General features: G+C 36.9%; 2 protein-coding genes across 8 annotated transcripts in view; one reads left to right on the forward strand and one right to left on the reverse strand.

Annotated features, from left to right (window-relative positions):
- col17a1b (collagen, type XVII, alpha 1b) overlaps positions 1-14,295 on the forward strand; it is a 28,504-nt gene extending 14,209 nt beyond the window's left edge. For all 6 annotated transcript variants that reach the window (XM_051650819.1, XM_051650818.1, XM_051650822.1 and 3 more), the window contains 30 exons: positions 53-88; positions 193-255; positions 710-745; positions 869-940; positions 1,047-1,073; positions 1,207-1,242; positions 1,362-1,397; positions 1,495-1,575; positions 3,624-3,659; positions 3,785-3,868; positions 3,955-4,032; positions 4,259-4,309; positions 4,571-4,633; positions 5,113-5,172; positions 5,991-6,017; positions 6,153-6,197; positions 6,756-6,833; positions 6,922-6,969; positions 7,181-7,306; positions 7,401-7,508; positions 9,545-9,652; positions 9,755-9,871; positions 10,031-10,126; positions 10,939-11,076; positions 11,202-11,333; positions 12,091-12,276; positions 12,901-13,062; positions 13,161-13,241; positions 13,586-13,666; positions 13,926-14,295. In XM_051650819.1, coding sequence (XP_051506779.1) covers positions 53-88; positions 193-255; positions 710-745; positions 869-940; positions 1,047-1,073; positions 1,207-1,242; positions 1,362-1,397; positions 1,495-1,575; positions 3,624-3,659; positions 3,785-3,868; positions 3,955-4,032; positions 4,259-4,309; positions 4,571-4,633; positions 5,113-5,172; positions 5,991-6,017; positions 6,153-6,197; positions 6,756-6,833; positions 6,922-6,969; positions 7,181-7,306; positions 7,401-7,508; positions 9,545-9,652; positions 9,755-9,871; positions 10,031-10,126; positions 10,939-11,076; positions 11,202-11,333; positions 12,091-12,276; positions 12,901-13,062; positions 13,161-13,241; positions 13,586-13,666; positions 13,926-13,969 — 2,336 coding nt within the window. In that variant the 3' untranslated portion in view covers positions 13,970-14,295. The remainder of the gene's footprint in view (positions 1-52; positions 89-192; positions 256-709; positions 746-868; positions 941-1,046; positions 1,074-1,206; positions 1,243-1,361; positions 1,398-1,494; positions 1,576-3,623; positions 3,660-3,784; positions 3,869-3,954; positions 4,033-4,258; positions 4,310-4,570; positions 4,634-5,112; positions 5,173-5,990; positions 6,018-6,152; positions 6,198-6,755; positions 6,834-6,921; positions 6,970-7,180; positions 7,307-7,400; positions 7,509-9,544; positions 9,653-9,754; positions 9,872-10,030; positions 10,127-10,938; positions 11,077-11,201; positions 11,334-12,090; positions 12,277-12,900; positions 13,063-13,160; positions 13,242-13,585; positions 13,667-13,925) is intronic.
- A 1,059-nt stretch (positions 14,296-15,354) lies between these two features.
- The window catches only part of slka (STE20-like kinase a), a 49,948-nt gene continuing 47,982 nt past the window's right edge, over positions 15,355-17,320 (reverse strand). For both annotated transcript variants that reach the window (XM_051650824.1, XM_051650827.1), the window contains one exon: positions 15,355-17,084. In XM_051650824.1, the coding sequence (XP_051506784.1) occupies positions 16,938-17,084 (147 nt within the window). In that variant the 3' untranslated portion in view covers positions 15,355-16,937. The remainder of the gene's footprint in view (positions 17,085-17,320) is intronic.

Below are 17,320 nucleotides of genomic sequence, written 5' to 3' on the forward strand. Positions count from 1 at the left end.
TACTGTAATGTTAATGTGAATTCATGTGAATTTTGTATGTATTGTATCTCAGGTGATCATGGTGACAAAGGAGACAATGGGTTACCAGGTGTGTATGCTTAGACTTAATAAAGAACCATAACAAAGAATTTGACTCTTTCAGCTATGTTCGCAAATATCTGATTCAGTTTAAACCACTGTACCCTTCTTCAGGTGTTCCTGGGGCTGCTGGTCGACAGGGGCCTGCTGGTGAGAAAGGAGCTAAAGGATCAGCAGGTGATTGATTTATCTTATTATGTGAGCCGAATTTGAATATACTGTTGGCCTATAAGTGCCAATGCCTAATACTGTATGTCGGAGCAAATGCACAGTGCACCAAGCCATGTCTCCATCAGAGATAGTGTATATTCTTAGACTGAGAAGTCATATCACATGTTGGTCATCAACACCAGACTGAACTTCCAGAAACATTGTGCTGTATGCACTGGACCCAGTGGCAGAGCTTGCCTTTTTAGAAAGAAAGGCTGGGTTCAATGCAAGCTCCAGAAATGGAATAAAGCCTTTGATTAATAGATGTGAAGACAAATGTAATTAATATCATCTGAAATTCCTATATGTTCCAAAAGCTTGTTTACTAAATTAGCTGTGGGTGCCACAGACTGGACATCTTCAATGCAAATCTTGGGTTGGTGTAAAAGATGTTCCCAAATAGTAATTTTGTAATTCATAGGGCCTCAAGGAGCTGATGGTGAAAAAGGCCAAAGAGGTGAGTGCCATTCTTATAATCTAATTCCAAACCAAAGAAGGTTTCCACAATTTTTACAATCTGTATCTGCAACTACATTTGTTATCTGTATCACTGTTCTGTATCCTTTTTGTTCATCCACAGGTGAACCGGGGTCAATTGGTTTACCAGGAATTAGAGGACCACCAGGACCACCCGGTGATGCTGGCCAACCAGGTATAAGGTTGAATGTTACTCACTGTAAAAAAAAAAAAACATGATCCTCATTTTGTGGAAACTTTAGATGCATTGTTTATACTTCTTCTTCTGCTCCTTGAATCAGGAACTCCAGGGATTCAGGGACCTCCAGGTAACATGTCACTTGAAGTAAACATTTTTCTGTATCTAATTTGAGTTTTATTTTTGTGCAGTGCAGATTGTTAAAATGTATCTGTATTTATATAGCTACAATAGTCATCATACTTTAATTTATTTTATTATAGGCATTCCTGGCAATCCTGGTTCACCTGGGGCTAAAGGTGTTTTGTGATATTTATTTGCTTTATATTTTGTCTTATTATATTTTACATTGGAATTAAAAATGTAATTACAAGTATGTCTAACATGTCCAAAAAAATTGTCCTGAAAATGTTCACAGGTGAGACTGGTGCACCTGGAAGAGTGATCAGTGCAGGTAAATTAATTATTTACAGTCCTCTACAGTGAATCAAGTAAGTGATATCCTATACAGATTGTTTTGATCTGAAGTTGAAAATGGTTTGATTTTGCAGCAGGCTCTAGCTCAGTGGCAATCCCAGGAGCGCCTGGAAGCCCTGGTCCTCCTGGCCCACCTGGATCTCCAGGACTCTCAGGTATGTTCAAAACCTTCATACACCATGCTAAAACACCAAAAAAGTTAAAACCAGTAAAAAAATATGTAAGGGATAATGTACAGTCAGCCTGATGTTATCGCACCATAAACCCCGACAGGGTGATCAGGACCCCGACACGAAGCGGAGTATTCGTGTTGGGGACCTGATTGCCCTGTCGGGGTTTATTGTGCGATAACAATCAGCTGACTGTATATTATCCCGCTTATTACATGACTACTAACCCAAAAAAATAAATACATGGACGCAAAATATTGATTTCCATTTAAATGATATAATTTGAGAAGAAAGAAATCGCTGAACAGCTGAAATCAACCTCCACTTTGTGTCGGAGTTCTGTTGGTTTACTTTGTGAAAATGACCATCTGACTCCTCAATATTCAGCCTATTACAACACTACTTACCAAATAAATAAATAAATGCACATGAAACATTGATTTGAATTGAAATTATTTTATTAGCTTACTTGTAGAGATTGCACAGTGATCCGAGAAGCAGGAGAGACGGCTCGCAGAACCCGGATGAGCGGTCTGATATGTGTTAATCCCCGGATGTGCAGTTGTTACAGATCAATATCTGACCTCTGGATGGCACCATTGACCAATCAGAATAGAGTATTCCAGAGAGCTATGTAATAAATATACACTGGCAGCCAAAATTTTGGAATAATGTACTGATTTTGCTGTTTCGGAAGGAAATTGGTACTTTAATTCACCAAAGTGGCATTCAACTGATCACAAAGTATAATCAGGACATTACTGATGTAAAAAAACAACACCATCACTATTTGAAAAAAAAGTCATTTTTGATCAAATCGAGACAGGCCCCATTTCCTGCAGCCATCACTCCAACACCTTATCCTTGAGTAATCATTCTAAATTGCTAATTTGGTACTAGAAAATCACTTGTCATTATATCAAACACTGCTAAAAGCTATTTGGTTCATTAAATGAAGCTTAACATTGTATTTGTGTTTGTTTCTGTGTTGCCACAGTATGAAATAGACTGGCATGTCTTAAGTTCAACATTAGGTCAAAAATGGCAAAAAAAAACTGCTTTCTCTGGAAACTCATCAGTCAATCATTGTTTTGAGGAATGAAGGCTATACAATGCTTGAAATTGCCAATATTTGTGAAGAATGTGTGAAGATTTTATACAAAGGTGTACACTACAGTCTTCAAAGACAAAGAACAACTGACTCTAACAAGGACAGAAAGAGATGTGGAAGGCCAGATGTACAACTAAACAAGAGGACATAGTACATCAGAGTCTCTAGTTTGAGAAATAGATGCCTCACATGTCCTCAGCTGACAGCTTCATTGAATTCTACCCACTCAACACCAGTTTCATGTACAACAGTAAAGAGAAGACTCAGGGGTGCAGGCCTCATGGGAAGAATTGCAAAGAAAAAGCCACTTTTGAAACAGAAAAGCAGAAAGAAAAGGTTAGAGTGGGCAAAGAAGCACAGACATTGGACAACAGATAATTGGAAAGGAGTGATATGGATCTTAACCCCATTGAGCTTTTGTGAGATCAGCTAGACTATAAGGTGTGTGAGAAGTGCCTGACAAGACAGCCACATCTATGGCGAGTGCTACAGGAAGTGTGGGGTGAAATGTCACCTGAGTATCTGGACAAACTGACAGCTAGAATGCCAAAGCTGTCACTGCTGCATGTGGAGGATTTTTTGATGAGAACTCTTTGAAGTTGTTTAAGAAGATCTGAACATTGTTTTTTTTATTGTAATAGTAATTTTTCACGTTAGTAATGTCCTGACTATACATTGTGATACTTTGGTTAATAAAAGTACCAATTTATTTCCATAAGAGCAAAATCTGTACATTATTCCAAACTTTTGGCTGCCAGTGTATATATTAACCAGTAAAATCACAATTTAAAGTCATATCAACATATCTTTAATAATATGCAATAAATGAAAAATATTAGATCTTTTACACTGCTCAGTTACAGTATAGCAGTATATTTCTCATTCTCTGTATATTCTTTTGATTTATGGAATGTCACTCTAGGTCCTGTTGGCCCTGCTGGACATCCTGGTCAACCTGGTAAATATATTACATCTATTGCATCCGCTGTTGCTATTTTACTCATATACAATGACATTATACACAAAATGGCATTCCATCCATCCATCCATCCATCCATCAGTTGACCATCTATATTTGTGCAGGTCCTAAAGGTGATAAAGGAGATCAAGGAGAACCGGGTATTGTAGTGAAAACTAGCGAGACCTTGAGTTCAACGCGAGCAGAAAGTGAGTTTATTAAAAAGATCTAATTTCATCATGTACTGTAGCTTAGAGAAACATCTTAACATAAAATGATATATTTGTATTTTTAGGACAGGATGGTTCTGCTATTGCTGCTGTTCCTGGACCTCCCGGTCCTCCTGGTCCCCCAGGGCCTCCTGGACATCCAGGTATAATAACATTTATCAAGGACAAAGGTTTTAAGATCAACATCTTGAGTGTGTCTGATTTTGTGATAGGGCAATGTGATAGAGTTGAGTTTCTGTAATGCTAAGTGTATGGGTGTGCTTGTGACTATAGACACAGGTGGAATTCAATTTTAGTATGATTTTTTGACTCTGAAAGCAGATGAAATTTGAATGCATTGAATCCATTTTCACTGCTTTCTCGCTGTAGGAAATTCTAGACCAGGTCCACCAGGACCACCTGGCGAACCAGGCCCCACGGGTAGGTTGAACTAAACGAGAGCTCTACTCAAATAGATTTATTTCTCAAAAAAAAAAAAAAAAAAAGAAAACTTATCATGTTACTAACTCATACTCAGATCACCCATCCAGCTGTTATAAAATGTGTGAAATCTTCACTGAATGTTTGCAACATTGTGCAGGAATACTAAATAAAGAAATTAGAAAGAGGTGGCGGCATAATCTTGCACACACATTTCCATAGTGACATGCTTTTCCTAACTTTTTTGTGACTGTCTCGTAGGGTATGGCAGACCAGGTCCAAAAGGAGAAAAGGGAGATCCAGGAAATTTTGTGCCTAATTCAGGTTGGTTTCAGCATTAGACCATATCCAGTTTTATAAAATTTACTCTAAATTCTGCTTGGAAGCTGCTATAAAATGACTATAAAAGCAGTCTTGTGACTGCATATTCTATATTACAGTAATGTGCCAAGTTGCTATGTTGCTTGGCAATTACAGCCTACATTCAGACTAATGAACTATATTATATGGTGGAAATATTGCTTATTCAGATTATTGCTACAGTAATAATAAATCAATCAAAATATTAATAGTACATTGGTGTCTTCAATAAAAATGACTGTTGCTGCCTTTTAATAAACCAATAAGCTGCTTGAGTCTGTTACAGTGATTTTACCATGGGTGAGTGGGTTGTACCTAAGAATACCCCTTACTCGTGGTAATGAAACATATTGCCCTTTTTTGGTGTATTGCTTTAATATATACTGTTATAATTGTGTGGTGGTTTCCTAAGTCTCACAGCTTTACAAATGCTGCCTACACAGGAACATTTTTTGCAGGTCCACCTGGGCCGCCAGGACCTGCAGGGCCTAAAGGATCGACAGGTGAGGCATCAGTTGTCACACAGTCAAAACTGGACTTTAGCTCTAAAAATGATTTGTCATTCCCAAGACTTTGCTTCCAAATTATCACCAGTAAATACACTATGAAAATATAATTTTAATATTTTTCAGTTTACTTAAAGGAATATTCCAGGTTCAGTACAAATTAAAATCAGTCGACAGAATTTGTGGCATAAAGTTGTTTACCATAAAAAATAATTTTGACTTGTTCCTTGTTTGACTTCGAGGTTACACTGGTGCACAACGGAAGTGAATGGGGGCCAATTTTGGACTTTAAAATACTCACTGTTTCAAAAGTATATTCACAAGACAATACAAACAATATGCATGTAAACATGATTTTAGTGCAATAAAATCACTTACTAACCTTTTCTGTTTGAAGTTATAACCAATTTTACTACTTCATTGCCATGATGATGTAATATCAACAAACCCTAAAACCCTAAAATGACTGTAAAATTACAATTTAAACAACTTTACAGCTCAAAAAATACACCAATTTTAACAGAAGAATTCATGTAAGTGCTTTTATAAAATGATACGCTTCAATTGTCTGCCTTTATACCCTCCAAAAATTGGCCACATTCACTCCCATTGTCAGCGCCTCACAGTAACCTCGATTTTAGCTTTTTTCAAGAAGAGGAGGGACGATTTGTGGTAATCAACATTATGCCACAAATGCTGACGACTGAGCTTAACTTGTTCTGAACCTGGAATATTCCTTTAATTGTTAAATATAAAGCAGTTTACTTAAAATGTTATCAAAATATCTAATGATATACTGTTTATGTAAATTTCAGGTGCCCAGGGTCCAAGGGGATATCAAGGTGAGGCTTTGTTCTCTAACCGAGATTTTAAATAGGCCACAAGAATAAATATGAACATTGAACACATCTTAAAATTGATCGATCACCACGTCTTATAATAGTGCTTAATTTTTCATATGTGATTTAACTTTTTAGGGGAACCAGGTCAGCCTGGCCTTCCAGGGAGTTCTAGTAGAGTTAGTAAGTTAAAAGCAATCCTCTTTTTCTGTTGACACCTTTTTTTACACACACAAGGCAACCGTTTTGGTCAATGATGAGTCGGTTACTATCACACTATGATCTGTGTACTTCGTTGAAAGACCAGCATTGCTGGTCACCATTATATGTTGTGTTTTGAATGCTGGTCTCCACTAGGCTTGCTGGTTAAGATGTCTAGCTTAACCAGCAAGACTTCCTTGGTCAGCCAGCTTCACTAGAATGACCATGCTGGCTGACCACTATTTTGGCTGGCAAACAGCATTGCTATGTTGGTCCAACAGTTAGACAAGCATCAAACCAGTGATAACCAGCGTACGCCAGTCTGAACCTGCATGGAAATTTGTGCTGGCCTAAAATTGTATTTTTTGGCATTTAGCCCCAAAATTCTTCAGCTGCTATTAACTGAAATGTTGTAAAGAATTTGTTACAATTTAACATGTAGAGAAGCTTTAAAGGCAGTAGTTATGTTTCAGTATAACTGCTGTATTCAATGAAATCCAACTGATACAGAATTAATAATAAATATTTAACTCTCTATAGTCTCTGAATATGGTGTGGGTCAAGGTCCGCCTGGCCCCCCAGGGCCTCCTGGACCACCTGGACGAGAGGGCCGTAAAGGTAAAAAACCTTGAATTATGATTATGAAGCATTGAATTCAGATATACTAATATCTAAGCTGCGACTTTTTATTTGAATAATTTCTCAGGGGATCCTGGAGCACCAGGTTCACCAGGATTTCAAGGAGACTCAAGAGGTGAATCTTAATATGAGCTGTAAAAAGCTTTTGTCTTGAACACTGTCTTACTTCACTTGTCTAGTGAAGAACCTGTGACAAAAAAAATTGTAACACTGGCCTCCAAGGGTGCCATAGGAAGATTCAGGAAGTGTGTTTTGAGCAACAGTGCTGTAACTCTCTTTCACTTCTCATTGCCCTCTCCATAATAATAAATAGACTTTATCTGTAGGGCCAGTTGGGCCTCCAGGGCGACCTGGTCCTCCAGGCCCTCCTGGCATTCCCGGTACTCCAGGGCATTCCAGTGGGTCACATTCTGCTGCGGACTATCGTCGTTACATCATGGAGTATATGCAAAGTGAGTACCTGTTAATATAGATGATCTTTTATTTAAATGAACACTCCTGCTCTTGAAGTTAATTTCTCTTGAATGTATGACTCTCTCTCCACAGGTGACAGCATGAGGCAGCAGTTGTCTTCCATGCAGGGGCCACCTGGTCCACCTGGAGCTTCAGTGTCTGTGGAGGATGTGGCATCTCGGGTCATTGCTTACATTCAGCGTAAGTGTTTAGGACTTATGGATTTCACATCATAAAGAGTTGAAACAAATCAAGGTATCTTTGCAGAATTATAGCCTACGTAGAGACGCATATTTCATAAACGCTGTACTAAATTATGCCAGCTCTGAACCATGTCAGTCTTTAGTGTCAAAGGCTGCTGTGATGCTGCTTTGCTTCTGTGCAACTGAAGATCCAGACGTAAGTTTGGAAGGAGCTTGTTTATCTAGGCCTGCCATTCAATCCCTAGGATATACAGTATACTGTAAGCAGCTGCTTTCCTCGCACCACTTACGATTCTTCCAGCATCCCTCCACCTTCCCATTTCCATTTCTATTTCATAATGCCTATACCAATTACTATTTCAAAATGGTCTTTCTATTTCTTCCCTTGGTCGGGGGGGTGGGGTGTCTTAGAACTAAAGACCAGTCCAGTAAACTCAAGAAATGCAGCGTCAGTGCAGCCTTAAACTTTGTTGTTGTCATTACAGAAAATATATCTTATAATCTGTGTTGTCATATTTTTATTTAAATGTAAGGCCTTTATTAAATACTTTTATATGAAACATAATTTCATGTTTCTTTACTCATAATCTCATCACCTTTGCCAAAATACCTTAAAAACTCTTTCATGGACATCAACAAATCAGTGTTTATTCTATTGTGTTATGGCCAGCTTGTTCCCAACCGCAACATAAAGTGGAGTCAAACACAAAATGCAATTAAGAAAATAGATTTATTATAAATGAAGTCAAATTAGCATGATAAACAAAACAAACATCATATAGAGCTGGTTGTTGTAGGTGAGTATCGACAGGGTTGGGGAGTAACGTAATACATGTAACGGGATTACGTGTTTAAAATACAAAATATAAGTAACTGTATTCCACTACAGTTACAGTTTAAATCATTGGTATTTAGAATACAGTTACATTCAAAAAGTATTTTGATTACTGAAGAGATTACTTTGCATTTTATTGTCATTTGTTTCATTTAATATTTAGTCCTTTCAGATGGAAAACATTTATACATATAAATGATGCGATCCAAAGTGCATTTGAACAGCGGTGAAACACTTTCTTATGATGTGTTACATTCATACGAGCAGACAGAGAAGTAAGTTTGAAGTAAGTTTGGAGCAGAAGAAAAATTGTCAGTTTTACGCTAAGCTAAAATGCTATTTCTAGACATTTTACATGCACATGTTACCAGGCACGATCATATTTTTTTTATCAAGAAAATTCACATTGGATCATAATTTCTTTTTTCTAGTAAGACCTTTGATATTAGGGCAAAAATCGTATTCTTGATGATAATTTTTGTATTGTTTTCCTGTAAAAATATCTACAAATCCTTAAAACAAGATCAATATGATTTATCTTGTTTTAGAAACAACACTGCATAAGATATTTAGGTTTTTCAGAGAATGTATTTTTAACATGTATTTTGTCTTACTGTACTGACAGAGTTTTTATAGTCAAAACAAGTGAAAAAATCTACCAGAGCTGAAGAAGTAATCCAAAGTATTTAGAATACGTTACTGAATTTGAGTAATCTAACGGAATACGTTACAAATTATATTTTACAGCATGTAATCTGTAATCTGTAGTGGAATACACTTCAAAAGTAACCCTCCCAACCCTGAGTATCGAGCAGAGAGTTGTACCGATGACTCTGGAGAGGTGATCCTACACCAAAGAGAGAGCAGAGAAAATGAGCAGAAAGTGTAACTTATATACACACCCCTAATTAACTCAATTAAACAAATGACTCCCCCAGCCAACCAGCAACTGTACCACTCTGCCACCATGGGACAGACAGAACAGGGCCAGGGTCGTAACAATTGTGTGTAACAAGGCTATAAATTAAGGTGTCATTGTATATTGATTAAAACTTGATTTGTTGGATTCATTATATACTGTATACAGAGGAGACCATCAAGAGCTACATTTCCATATTCCATTTCATGTCATCTATTGTGCCATTCATAAGGGGTGCCTTTTGCTGCATTTGTGGTAATATTATAAATGTTTGTTGTAGGCTCTGGAATCAGTGGTGGCAGGATAAGTCAAGGTGCTCAAGGCCCACCAGGTCTTCCTGGCCCTCCTGGAAGTCTAACTGTTGACTCCATCATTTCCCTTTTACAGAGTGAGTGAATTATGTCAGGCACACTAAGGAGTAAAAAAAGTTTTCTATACTGTAAATCTTTGGACGATGATTTTGAGGACACAATGTTTTTATTGTGTTCAGGAGACGATGTGAGGCGTTATGTGGTTGGTCCTCCAGGACCACCTGGTACACCTGGCAGTAGTGCTGGTAACTTCAACACACAGGAAGTGGCAAACTATGTCATCCGATTAATGAATGGTGTGTTCATTTAGCGGAGTTTTAAATGAATCTAATGTTAAGCAAACCTTAACTTTGTGTCAGACTTATTGCTACTATTTACTGTATATAGCTGGAAAACTACTTATCGAAGTGTGTTCAATTTCTTCTGTCTAATGGCATTTTTGTATTTGTTTTTAGACCAGGGGATGACAGGTAGAACTGGACCACCAGGCCCTCCCGGCCCTCCTGGCCAGCCAGGATCTTCCTACAGTGACATAGCCAGTCTAATTCAGAGTATGTGATTTTATTTAATATAATCTATGTACTTCTTTTTTTTTTTTTTTTTTTTAGCTTTCAGAAGTTAAATACAACTTAATGTCTATACACAGCAAACAAAGGAAAATATGTTTATATTAATATGTGTAAAATGGAGGCCTAGGAGTAAGGCTTTGGAGAGTTCAAAAGCAGAAATGTGAAGCTTGTATTTTGGTTGAAGCACTTAGATGAATTCTTTATGTATTTTTAGCTGTAAAGTTGTAATAGATCTTTCTTTTGAGATAGGACTACTTTTCCAGATCAAGGAACTTATGATTATCTACATAATTCACATAGTTTGCAAAACTTCGCTCCATGTAAACAGTGCTTTACAGCTACAGTACGTCATGCTCTCTGCATGTCCTTTTTCGGATACCAAGCAAAGGTAGCCAGGTTTACTTTTTTAGCTGATCATGCCAGGGGTTGAAAGCGTGAATGTAACTTGCACAGAGAGTTGGTAAGCGATTTTATCACACCAGCCTCATGCACACCAGTTTAATGTGTGGATATGATGCATGGTATTATATAATTAACATAATTTCAACATTGATTCATGGTGCTGCCTAATTCCCTGCTAAGTTTCCATTAAGTACATATATTCAAAAAATAAAAAAAAGTTTTCAATTCATTTTTATTCACTGAAGAATGAGTCAAAATTATTTTCTATGGTAATCTACATGTCACAGATTTTATCCACAGACATAAAAAAAAATAAAATATTACATTAATTTTATTTTAACACACGCATGAAAGGTTTCCTTTCCTTACATTCCCCTTGTAAATGTTTGAAGGGTCAGGGCTTAGTGGAGGCTTAGGACGTCCAGGGCCTCCTGGTCCTCCTGGGATACAGGGACCCCCTGGTCCCCCAGGGAGCAGTTCCTCTGTGGTCTCAGGTTACAGACTTGAGGACATCCAGCGCTACCTGCAGAGTGAGTCCTCAGATGAGACGGGACATTATTTAACTCTCTGTTCTAACTGGAATCTTAAAAAAAGATTCATTATGTTATGATTTTGATTTTATTTTAATTTGATATTATGATTTTGCCACGTTCAGACAGTGGTTTTAGGGGACCCCCTGGCCCACCAGGACCCCAGGGTCCTCCAGGAGACACTAGAGGCCTTGTATCATATACTGGATCTTTCCAGCGAGACCAGATTCGTGCTGAGCTGCAGGAATACTTCAACAGTGAGTTTGTTACTTACTACACACACTAATCTGACATTTGAGTATATATTTTCATTGGACACATTCACTTAGAAAGTTGGAAAGTTTACAGATATAACTATAGATTTGCAAAACTACATATTTTCAAAATCGAGTAGTTGATGACATACCTTAATAACTAATCGAATAGTAGGCCTTAAGGAAGCTCTGTATAATCAGGTGGGATTTTGCACATTTCTTAGAGGGCGTTTTAATAAGATATGTTCTAGTGTTCAAAAAGAGCAAGACAGAGCGGAACAGAATGCCAGGTCTTGAGATGCATTTTTAAAACTTTTACTATATGTACCATGACACGCTGCCTTAGAAACGTAATACTCATTGTGCGACACATAAAAACAACTTGATAAGTGATGCAAATTCCAAAGATGTTCATCTGAATTGCTTCAGCAGCAATGCTTCAAAGGGGATGAAAAAAAAAAACAATCAGAAATGGTTTTACCATGCAAACTGTCTAACATTATCTAATATAAAAATATCAACAACAAAAAAAAAATAATAATAAAACACACACACACACACACACACACACACTTATAAACTAGTTGCCCTCATTAATCATCAGTCGACCATCGTGACCCATGCCTAGATATAACAAGATGTGGCCTCAATCCACCCTGCATTCTCAAAACTGAATGCATTAATTTAAGATTTTTCTGACCCATTTCTGTAACACATGATGGTTGATTGCAGCATGAATTAACATTGTTTTTTTTATCAGGTGACACTATACGACGTTACGCCCATGGTTCCCCTGGGCCTCCCGGGCCCCCTGGTCAGAAGGGTGAACGTGGTGACCCTGGACACAGTTATCAGAATATTGGAGGCCAATCCCATTATGGCACTGAGATTACTGATCCAGTGGACTATTCCAATGTTGCACTAAAAGTGACTGACTACATTAAGAGTGAGGACAGTTCGCTTTTATTCATGCACCACAGTTATATTCATTGCAAAGCTGCTAAGATTTGCATTTTTTTTTTTTTTTTTTACTGAAATACTGCATCAATGCTTACAATTCAACAAAATAATAGTGCTAAAGTTGAAGGTTTTCGGTCTATGTAAATCCTGCAGCAGAGCCATTTTGATTAAAGCAATATAGTCAAACAGATGCAAGACAGACAAGACCAATCACAATTCAGTATGCAAATAGATGCAGGAAAGAAGAGCAATCACAAATCAATATGGAAATATCACAATGACGTGTTCGCTGTTGGTTACATTTTGAATGTAGCACATTCTGTCAATGTGTGTCAAGCTGAGATTTTCCAACTATAATCTTATTTATTTATTTATTTATTTTTTTTTATAAGTTTACAAAAGCCAAAATGATATTACATCTACAGAAATTTTTTATAAATCAACTTTTAAATGGAGTCTGTAGATTAAGCAGTTCAGGCTAAATAAAAGTTTAATAATCAGGGTTAGGGGTTTAGAACAAACTCTAACGAGAATGTTTGAGGAATATCAATACAGTGCTGCCTGGCAAGAGCACTATGATAAACAAAATATTTTCACCCTTTTCTCCTAGACCAGGGTCTACTGGAGGATCTGACAGAGGGGTATTGGAGAGGACAAGCAGGAAGAATCCAAGGACCCCCTGGGCCTCCTGGTCCTCCTGGCCCACCCGGGTACAGCCGTGTCATGGCTGCCTATGGGAACGTGACTGCAGACCTCATGGACTTCTTTAGAAGTCAGTGTCTCAGACATGCTTGTCATATTTACACTTACATGATAATTACTACATGCAGCTCGGATCATTATTCTTAAACCATAATTTTATGCTTTCAGCACATGGGACCATTCGAGGGCCACCTGGCAGGCCCGGACCCAAAGGAGATAGAGGACACCCAGGACCAAAAGGAGACAAAGGTACCAGTGACATCCTTTCTATTATAACCATACCAGTCATGGATCACAGAGCTCTAGTGGATTAAATCAAACTGGAAATCAACAGAAATGATTGCCCGATTGCTATCAAAACATTGGCCTGAGCGGCCCAATTTAGCAACATTGGCTCAACCAATGGCATGAGTTTGAGAAGGGATTATCTGTTTGTCCATCCAATGGAAGATGGAGTATTTTGAAAACCTGTTTGAAATGGTCAAAATTTTAGCAATTTCATTTGATGCTAGTGGTTATTACAAAAATCACCTTTAAACATGAAAGTGAAGAGCTGTGAATTTAAAGCTGTATTGTTTGTTCATGATCTACAGGGGAGACAGGAAGTTCAGGAATACCTGGCCTGCCGGGACAAAGAGGACCTGAGGGACGAAGAGGAGAAAAGGGCGAAAGAGGTAAGGAAACTTCCTATCAGTCGTAGTATACTTGGCTCAATATTATATTATCTACACTGAAAGGTTTTCCATATTGGTTGGTTATTTTGGCGCTAACATAATCAAATGATTTCTAAATGATAGAAAAACAAATGTCGGAGAAACCAGCATCTAAGAGCACAGAGCAAATAATGATGCTGTATTTCTATTGCAAAAAAGTACCACTGAATCCAGCAGTCACACTAACTTATACTATCTCTCTCTCCATGTTGAACTTTAGGTGATATCCAGACTCATAGATCGAGGAGGAGCACTGGTGTGTAAGGGTTTACAGTCGCAGCAGCACACTTTTGTGGACATACTTACAAAGGCATGCAGACTTCACATTTAAAGAAAATTGACATATCTTTAAGAAGATAAATACATAAACTTGCCTCTCTATATGAAGTAATACAGGTCAGAGGCTTGTTTGGTTCCTATCATATCACAGTAAACAGTTTTTAATCAAACAAATGCATGCTATATTTAATCCAAACATCACAAATTATGCTTTATTAGTGTGGATTTAAGACAACAGTCTTAGTCTTAATTTTGTATCTAACATCTGATATAACAATAGCACTTGATATCTATTTTTTTTTTTTTTTTTTTCAACAATCAGCTTTATAATTGCCTGTATTTTTTATGATGGTTGAGTGTTTTTTTTGTAAGAATTTGACTGTTATATTAATCTTGATTATGATGATATTTTGCATTGCAAACACTGAAAGATCAGAATGTAACATGGATGGCACATAAGTCCTAACAAAGTATTAACTTTAGAACAACTGAGATTTTCTTAAACCATGAGCTAAAACACTTTGAGCAAGCATTTGAATCTTTTATAAAAGTGGTATTTTACTCAAATCAGATATACTGCAAACCCAAACTTCACAATGAGTTAATATACATGCACTACCAAAAAAATCAGCTTTAAAAAAATAAGTAAAAAAAGACAATTTAAGTAAACTATGTTTGCATGAGCACAACACTTGCGCACATTAAGATGGTAAGAACAGCGATAATGGTGTTCCCATGCAACTTAAAATCTGAGTAATGGTCAAAAATGTATATGTGCCAAATGTTTTTTTTTTTGTTTTTTTTTTTTGTTTAAACCATTTAGGACCTTAACCTTACAAAGTAAAGCCATTTAAAGCATTTACAGGATTTCCACTCTTTTCAACCAATGAATTTCCACGACTTTTCCATGACTTGAAAGCTAATTCCCATGCCCAAACGTTTAGCCTTTCATTCTGAAAATGGCACCGAAATCACATCATTGCGAATTTGTAAAACAACACTGTGAATCCTAAAATGGGCGGGGATTAGCGGCACATCGTTGTCTCTAATTGGTCAGGTATTCTAAATAACATGATATAAACTCCTCACACACTGTGTTTTTAATCCAGTGCAACGTAACACCCCGATTAAATATTTTAGGACAGAGCATAATAAATAAAAACATACTAACTATAAAAAAATTCCATGATTTTTCTATTTGAAGATTTTATTAATTTCCATGACTTTTCCAGGCCTGGAAATCACAATTTTAAAATTCCCTGATACTGTATTTCCAGGTTTTCCATGATTGTGGGAACCCTGCATTTATCTGTGTAAAAAAATCGTGCATGTAAAAGTGCTCAATGTTTTGTAGACAAAACACAGACAAATAAAATACAATGATGGTTTTATTTACAGCATTCTTACATATCATCTCAATTAATGGACACGCAAACTTTTAGACACAAATTGACCTCAAAAATGCATCAGATATTCCATCAAAGTGCTGCAAGAGGTTATGGTGTCACTGTTCAGCAGTCCAACAGTGTAATTGTCCCTTTCTCTCTCTCTGTAAAGTATCCTAGTTTGTCATGCACCATTTGTGCAAATGCTAACTTTTAAAATGGAGCCATAGTAAAATGTGTGGTTTGTTCAAAAAGCTCATATCTCCGGTAAAATACAGCATTTGGGATTTCCTCAGCATGCAGAACATATATGAGCACAGCATTTGTCATTTTATGAATAAGATAAAGAAACTATGTGCATTACTTGCGCAAAACATGTTATCAAAAATAGAGCTTGAATCAGATGGAATAGTCCTCAGCAAAAGTGAGAAATGTCCACGTGTTCTCGCTGAAATGCTTATGCACATTTTGCAGCTTGCACAGGACTATTCAAAACACTGCTCTACATCTGACTATCAAAGTATATATCCTACAATAAAAAGAAAACTTAAGATAAACTATGTAACATGTGCAATTTGATATTTGATATTACCCTTACAAATTGGATAAACGGGGGGAAAAACAACAACAACAATAAAAACATTAACTTTCAGCTTAATCCATAAATAGCTTTTTAATACCATATATGAAAACATTCATAAAGGCAAAGACTGCCCTATGCTCCTTCAAATACATGAAATTATTTTACTCATAAAAAAATAAACTTGGGTGCTCTGGACCACAGTGACTTGCCAAATGAAAAATGACATCATCGTATATAAATATTAGGGCACTAATTCCTTTCTAATGCACTAAAGAGATCACTACTGCATAAGTTCAATTTGTTATCAAGTGTGCAATGTCATTTTACAGTTTACATTCCTTGAGTTTCCAGGGACTGCAAATTAACCATAATGCAAACCATCCAAACGCAAAGAGCAAATATGACTTTACTAAGAGTTTATGTTAAAAGTAAATTTGCATGGACGTTAATAACAGATAAACATGCCAAACAGAAGAATGAAAGAAATACAACAAATAACAGCTGATTCAGCATGAAGCTAATTTAGCTAGCTCTGCAATTTGAACATTTATAGAATTGCATAACGTTGACTAGTGTCCACGTTTTGTTTTTTAAAATGTAACCTCTCCCAACGTTTCAGTGTTTACCGTGGCTATAAGGTCATGCTTGTTTTGCGGCTTTGCATCAAGGCTATTTTTATTCCAAAAAGACAAGATGATATTGCCATGGAGTGTATCCATTCATTTGTCATTGTCTCAAGCACAAATAAACATCACCAGAAGACAACTAACAGAAAACTAAAATGTTAATCCATTGGATTCAGTGTGGCAAAAGGAGTATGTCATGGTAATGCATAAGGTTTGTCCTTCATTGTTAAAAGATATTTCAAAAGGTACTTGTGTATATATACTACAGTATTTCATTTTAACCCCATGCATGTATTCTGATCTCATACCTTTGAACAGCAATCAAGTTCTTTGCTTGAGGTAAAGCTAAGCGGTGAATGTTAAGAGTCAGAGAAGTGAACACTGGGAATGGGGTAGAATTTAGAGACTCTGCTCTGGGCAGTGGGGTTGAGACATTCAGACTCTCCACTCATTTTGAAGAAGACTTCCTGTTCTTGCAGTTTCCGTGTGAACTCTTCCTCCAGAGCCTAAGAGATAGCAGGAGAGAATCAATCATTCTGTCCCATGACAAACATCAATCCTACCAACAATGAAATAACATATTCCAATATATTATGAATTCAGATTTTATTCTTGACCCTTTTTTCACCCAAAAATGAAAATTCTCATCATTTACTCACCCTAATGCCATCACAGGTGTGTATGACTTTTTTTCTTCTACAGAACTCAAATGAAGATTTTCAGAAGAATATCACAGCTCTGT

Source organism: Myxocyprinus asiaticus, chromosome 23 (genome assembly GCF_019703515.2).
Source record: "Myxocyprinus asiaticus isolate MX2 ecotype Aquarium Trade chromosome 23, UBuf_Myxa_2, whole genome shotgun sequence".
Taxonomy (NCBI): Eukaryota; Metazoa; Chordata; class Actinopteri; order Cypriniformes; family Catostomidae; genus Myxocyprinus; species Myxocyprinus asiaticus.